At 34.8% G+C, this 7,500-nt stretch overlaps 1 protein-coding gene across 1 annotated transcript in view; it reads right to left on the bottom strand.

Moving 5' to 3' along the window:
- The window catches only part of Amacr (Alpha-methylacyl-CoA racemase), a 302,904-nt gene extending 296,288 nt beyond the window's left edge, over positions 1-6,616 (bottom strand). The window contains exon 1 of the mRNA XM_068380418.1: positions 6,323-6,616. Within this exon, the coding sequence (XP_068236519.1) occupies positions 6,323-6,333 (11 nt within the window). The 5' untranslated portion in view covers positions 6,334-6,616. The remainder of the gene's footprint in view (positions 1-6,322) is intronic.
- Between the last annotated feature and the right edge of the window lie 884 nt (positions 6,617-7,500).

Genomic DNA, 7,500 nt, shown 5'->3' with positions numbered 1-7,500 from the left:
AGGCTATACATACATACATACATACATACATATACATGTATATATATATTACTATATATATATATTATATATATATATATATATATAGTAAAACTCCTTTCCCTTTAAAGGGTTTTTCAGCAAGTATTGATGGTTAAGGCTGCTAACCTCAAGTAGCTTTTCTTGACCGCAAACAAATACTTGTATCAGTAACATTTTTGTTATTATTATTACGAGCTAAACTAGAACCCTACTTGGAAAATCAAAAAGCTATAAACCCAAGGGCTCCAACAGGAAAAAATACCCAAATGAAGAGAGGAAACTAGGAAATAAATAAACCAGGAAAGTGGAATGCGATGGACCAAGAAAGAGCCAAGTGCCTTACCATTTATGTCACGTGACCGTGTATGCCAATTGTATCTTCCAAAGGTGGCCTGCCGATGGGTCACTATAGTCCCATATATTTATCTAAATATTTGCTTACATTTGACCTTATATTTTGAATCTTTAGTCTCTGAGGAAGATATCTAGTTCCCGAAGGTCAATGGGACAGGTAGCCCCCATGACTTTATCTAGTTCAGTCATAAAAAGAGATAGGTAATAGATAATAACTCCTTATGCAAACATATCATTATCCCTCAAAAATGAACTTTCTCTCTCTCTCTCTCTCTCTCTCTCCTCTCTCTCTCTCTCTCTCTCTCTCTCTCTCTCTCTGACGTAATAGTGTCAAGTGTGGCTAAACAAAGTGAATTGAAAAGATGCAACACCACTCAATGTAGTAATTTCTTTACAAAAAAAAAATAGTAAATTACTTGAAATACTTCCAGCGGATGTAGTAAACAGTACATGGTAAACGAGTTCAAGAGTGAGTTAGACAAAATCATAAAAACTCTTTAAACGTTCAAACCAAATCGCTCTACCTAAGAGTAAATGGAGTCTCCCCGGATGGACTAAAAAGTCTTTGAGACATCCAAAATCCTTGTAACTCAACTCACAGGTAGGACGCAGGAAGGAAGAATGGCATGGTATCTGTCACAGACATTTAGGTATGCCCAGAGTCCTATTCAAAGGACCTTTGGTATTATTATTATTATTATTATTATTATTATTATTATTATTATTATTATTAACTGCTAAGCTACAACCCTAGTTGGAAAAGCAGAATGCTATAAGCCCGAGGGCTCCAACAGAGAAAATAGCCCAGTGAGGAAAGGAAATAAGGAAACTACAAGAAAATTAATTAATAGTTAATGTAAAATATTTTAAGAACAGTAACATTAAAATAAATATTTCATATATAAACTATAAAAAAGCAAGAGGAAGAGAAATAAGATAGAATAGTGTGCCCGAGTACCCTCAAGCAAGAGAACTCTACCTTAGCGGTGAATTGCAAACCTGGACGTTAGTCTGTTGCTGTTGGTTGAATCTTTGGTGAAGAAATTGAAAGAAAGAAAGCGATGATAAATGCAAAGTTATTTAAATCCGTTTCCTAAACAATTGTTCTCCAGTCTTGGTTAGTGATTTCTCTTCCTCTTGTTTTGTTAAAGTTTTTATAGTTTATACAGGAAATATTTATCTTAATGTGGTTACAGTTCTTAAAATATTTTATTTTTCTTTGTTTCCTTTCCTCAATGGGCTATTTTCCCTGTTGGAGCCCCTGGGCTTATAGCATCCTGCTCTCCAACTAGGGTTGTAGCCTAGCAAGTAATAATAATAATAATAACAATAATAATAATAATAATAGCCTCTGTACTATGGTCTTCCACTGTCTTGGGGTAGAGTTCCCTTGCTTGAGGGTACACTTGGGCATATTATTCTATCTTATTACTCGTTCCCATGTATTCTGAAGTTTTTATAGTTTATATACGATAGACTTATATTTCTGTTGTTACTGTTCATAAATTATTTAATCTTAATTGTTGATTCCCTTTCTTATAGTTTATTTATTTTCTTATTTCCTTCTTCTTGGCTATTTTTCCCTATTGGAGCCCTTTAGCTTATAGCATCCTGCTTTTCCAACTAGGGTTGTAACTTAGTTAATAATAATGATAATAATAATAATAATAATAATAATAATAATAATAATAATATGAGAGATTTATATTAATGTTGTTACTGTTAATAATATATTTAATTTTAATTGTTCAGTACTTCTCTTTCAGTTTATTCATTTCCTTATTTTTTTTCCTCACTGGGCTATTTTTCCCAGTTGGAGCCATTGGTCTTATAACATAATGCTTTACCAACTAGTGTTGTAGATTAGCTAGTATATAATAATAATGATAATAATAATAATAATAATAATGATAATAACAATAATAATAACAACAACAACAACAACAACAACAATAATAATAATAATAATAATAATAGTAATAATAATAATAATAATAATAATAATAATAATAATAATAATAAATCTGGCTTCCTCTTTGCTGAGCTATTATCGCGAACCAGTTCCATCCTCTTCAGTCTTGATATGTGAACATAACTGACGAAATTACCTTGGTCTTATTGCCCAATCTAAATGAGAGGCTCTTGAAGTTTGAAGATATGTTATGTTCAGAGATTGATTCTTGACAGATAAAACTTTTAATGAGGGTGGCACGATAAGGCGTGAAACAGATTCCTTATCTGAATCTATTTGATCTATTTTTTTTAAGTGACTTTTGTTTACATTGTTGTCATAAGGTATTCGTGGAAGTCAATTGTGTGAAAGGTTAAGAGACTTTTGTTTACATTGTTGGCATAAGGTATTCGTGGAAGTCAATTGTGTGAAAGGTTAAGAGACTTTTGTTTACATTGTTAGCATAAGGTATTCGTAGAAGTCAATTGTGTGAAAGGTTAAGAGACTTTTGTTTACATTGTTGGCATAAGGTATTCGTGGAAGTCAATTGTGTGAAAGGTTAAGAGACTTTTGTTTACATTGTTGGCATAAGGTATTCGTAGAAGTCAATTGTGTGAAAGGTTAAGAGACTTTTGTTTACATTGTTGGCATAAGGTATTCGTGGAAGTCAATTGTGTGAAAGGTTAAGAGACTTTTGTTTACATTGTTGGCATAAGGTATTCGTGGAAGTCAATTGTGTGAAAGGTTAAGAGACTTTTGTTTACATTGTTAGCATAAGGTATTCGTAGAAGTCAATTGTGTGAAAGGTTAAGAGACTTTTGTTTACATTGTTGGCATAAGGTATTCGTGGAAGTCAATTGTGTGAAAGGTTAAGAGACTTTTGTTTACATTGTTGCCATAAGGTATTCGTGGAAGTCAATTGTGTGAAAGGTTAAGAGACTTTTGTTTACATTGTTGCCATAAGGTATTCGTGGAAGTCAATTGTGTGAAAGGTTAAGAGACTTTTGTTTACATTGTTGCCATAAGGTATTCGTGGAAGTCAATTGTGTGAAAGGTTAAGAGACTTTTGTTTACATTGTTGCCATAAGGTATTCGTGGAAGTCAATTGTGTGAAAGGTTAAGAGACTTTTGTTTACATTGTTGGCATAAGGTATTCGTGGAAGTCAATTGTGTGAAAGGTTAAGAGACTTTTGTTTACATTGTTGGCATAAGGTATTCGTGGAAGTCAACTGTGTGAAAGGTTAAGAGACTTTTGTTTACATGGTTGTCATAAGATATTCGTGGAAGTCAATTGTGTGAAAGGTTAAGAGACTTTTGTTTACATTGTTGGCATAAGGTATTCGTGGAAGTCAATTGTGTGAAAGGTTAAGAGACTTTTGTTTACATTGTTGGCATAAGGTATTCGTGGAAGTCAATTGTGTGAAAGGTTAAGAGACTTTTGTTTACATTGTTGGCATAATGTATTCGTGGAAGTCAATTGTGTGAAAGGTTAAGAGACTTTTGTTTACATTGTTGTAATAAGGTATTCGTGAAAGTCAATTGTGTGAAAGGTTAAGAGACTTTTGTTTACATTGTTGCCATAAGGTATTCGTGGAAGTCAATTGTGTGAAAGGTTAAGAGACTTTTGTTTACATTGTTGCCATAAGGTATTCGTGGAAGTCAATTGTGTGAAAGGTTAAGAGACTTTTGTTTACATTGTTGCCATAAGGTATTCGTGGAAGTCAATTGTGTGAAAGGTTAAGAGACTTTTGTTTACATTGTTGCCATAAGGTATTCGTGGAAGTCAATTGTGTGAAAGGTTAAGAGACTTTTGTTTACATTGTTGGCATAAGGTATTCGTGGAAGTCAACTGTGTGAAAGGTTAAGAGACTTTTGTTTACATTGTTGGCATAAGGTATTCGTGGAAGTCAATTGTGTGAACGGTTAAGTAGATTAAAGAAAAGATAAGAAGGTAGATGCCATCCTAAGAGGAAAATACGATTTTCAAACAATCCTTCTTCGATTAAGGGGTTAACTACCGCATTGTACTTGTTCAGTGGCTTCTTTCCACTTGGTAAGGGTAGAAGAGACTCTTTAGTTATAGTAAGCAATTCTTCTAGAAGAAGGGCACTCCACAATCAAACAATTGTTCTAGATCTAGTCTTGGGTAGTGCCATACCCTCTGTACCATGGTCTTCCACTGTCTTGGGTTAGAGTTCTCTTACTTGAGGGTACACTCAGGCACACTTTTCTATCTTGTTTCTCTTAATCTTGTTTTCATTTTAAGTTTTTATAGTTTATATAGGAAAGATCTATTCTAATGTTATTGCTGTTCCTAAAATATTTTATATTGTTCATTACTTCTCTTGTAGTTTATCTATTTCCTTATTCCTTTCCTCACTGATCTATTTTCCCTGTTGGAGCCCTTGGGCATATAGCATCCTACTTTGCCAACTAGGGTTATAGTGACCCCTTCAGTTTTGACTATGACTGAAAGCAAACGGTGAGTAATGACAAGAAGTGAAGGTTTCACCTGTCAGTTTTAAATCTTGTTCTGCAAGTCTTCTGGCTTAACTTGGGAACCCATATTCTATGAAATGGATGGTAAAGCAATATCCGTTCTATAGTCACCGCAACGATTCCGGGCGAAATAAGCCCAACCCCCTGATGACGTCATAGCCAATCCTGTTGTCTCCCGCGTTAACAATTTGAAATTTGTAAGGGAACAATGTGATTGGCTGTGACGTCATCAGAGGGTGGGGCTTATTTCGACCGGAATCTTTATGGCAACTTTAAAAAGCAGCTTAACCTTACCTACCATAAGAAAATTAGCGAATCCCTTAACATTGATCTAAAAATTATTAGATGGTGCAAATTATGTGGCATGAAGTTAAACACTCACAAAACTCAAAATATGATTGGAGTACGTCGAGGACCGTGGCTGCTCAACATCCAGATCTCTGCATTGATAAGGTTTCTTTAAATCTATACACTTCCTTTATAATTCTAGTCGTGATTCTTGATTACAAATTTACTTTTAGGAAAAATTCCATTTTGTTTATTCTTCAATTACACACAAAAAACGAGTTATTGAGAAAGCCTTTTAAGATTTTCGGTTATCAATCTGTTCTGAAAATGTGATTTCATTCTTTCATTCTGCCTTGTTTCGAGTATTGTTCTCCTGTCTGGTCTTTAACTCCCAAAACTCATCTTAATTTGTTGGACAAGAGCTTACGCACTACTAAATTTATTATTCCTGATCTAGATATTGATTGTTGGCACCGTCATTTAGTTAGTTCTTTGTGCATGTTGTATAAGACTTTTCATAATTCTGACCATCATTTACATTCAGATCTTCCCAGACTGTACGCACACACACACATACACACACACACATATATATGTGTGTGTGTGTATGTATATGTATATGTTTATGTGTGTATGTATGTATCTATGTGTATTCCTTACCAACACCGTAAGTTTCCCATTTCCTATTATTATTATTATTATTACTTGCTAAGCTACAACCCTAGTTGGAGAAGCAGGATGCTATGAGCCCAGGGGCCCTAACAGGGAAAATAGCCCAGTGAGGAGAGGAAACAAGGAAAAATAAAATATTTTAAGAACAGTAACAGTAACAATAAATTTATATCTGAATACATTTTCAACTAAAAACTCTACAGTAAAGTCAGAAACGTGAAACAAAATAAATTCCTTTCACACTTTAGTCTTCCATTTCATTTTGGAAGATTCATAGTTGTTCGTGTATATTACCTAGTTCATTACAGCCTTTCTCAATAAAATGGTACTTGATTACAACATATGAGTAATGACAAAATGCCAGCATTAGAAATCATACCACTGATAATTGCATCCTATCAAATCCCCCAAAAGAGACCTGCGATATGGCACTTGAAAGGTATTAAATTCTGCTTATTTTTATGTACCTGAAAGTAAACGAGATAAGAAGCTCAAATCTGACTTCACGGAGAATTACCCAAACTTTATCAGACTCACCTTGAAAACATGTTGTTCCAAACGAGGCGTTGGTTGGTGCCAGGTCACGAAAGGATAAGAATTACGTGTGCAAGTCACCATTACGAAATTCTTCACTGAGACTCCATTATCTTACTTGGGTTTTTTTCAGTATTCTCAAATCATAGCATCCAATTGCAGGTCCAGTTAGCAGTCAGTTGGTTCTCAGTCTCGGGAGGACGTTGGTTCGTTCCAAATTAGTGGTCGAATACTAGTCGAGATTCGACAGGCATTAGCTCGAAAGAACGTTGTCTCTCTTCACTTATCAGAAACGAAATTGAGACCCACATTCGTCCGTGGGGTCATTAGTTCCATTCACTGATCCAATCTGACTTTAAATTTGATATTCGACAGTCTTTTGCGCCAGGCTGCCAGACAGCCTTCTAAACCCAGACACAGCTGACGACGTTACGTCTTGTTTTTACGTATTGGAGTCAGCATTAATCTCCTGCTATAGTTCTACTGAGGACGTTATGTTTTGTTATTACGTACTGGAGTCAACGTTAATCTCCTCTGTTATAGTTCAGCTGAAGACGTGACGTTTTATTATTACCTACTGGAGTCAACGTTAATCTCCTCTGTTATAGTTCAGCTGAAGACGTGACGTTTTATTATTACCTACTGGAGTCAACGTTAATCTCCTCTGTTATAGTTCAGCTGAAGACGTGACGTTTTATTATTACCTACTGGAGTCAACGTTAATCTCCTCTGTTATAGTTCTACTGAGGACGTTACGTTTTGTTATTACGTACTGGAGTCAACGTTAATCTCCTCTGTTATAGTTCAGCTGAAGACGTGACGTTTTATTATTACCTACTGGAGTCAACGTTAATCTCCTCTGTTATAGTTCTACTGAGGACGTTACGTTTTGTTATTACGTACTAGAGTCAACGTTAATCTCCTCTGTTATAGTTCAGCTGAAGACGTTACGTTTTGTTTTACATTACTGAAGTCAGCATTAATCTCCTCTGCTATAGTTCAGCTGAAGACGGTACGTTTTGTTTTACATTACTGAAGTCAGCATTAATCTCCTCTATTATAGTTCAGCGGAGGATATTACGTTTGGTTTTCCTTTATTGAAGTCAGCATTAAACTCCTCTATTATAGTTCAGCTGAGGACGTTAAGTTTAGTTTTACATTATTGAAGTCAGCATTAATCT

Source organism: Palaemon carinicauda, chromosome 9 (assembly GCF_036898095.1).
Source record: "Palaemon carinicauda isolate YSFRI2023 chromosome 9, ASM3689809v2, whole genome shotgun sequence".
Classification (NCBI taxonomy): domain Eukaryota; kingdom Metazoa; phylum Arthropoda; class Malacostraca; order Decapoda; family Palaemonidae; genus Palaemon; species Palaemon carinicauda.
The sequence above is the reverse complement of the archived record's forward strand: the minus strand, read 5'-3'. Positions and strand labels throughout refer to the sequence as shown.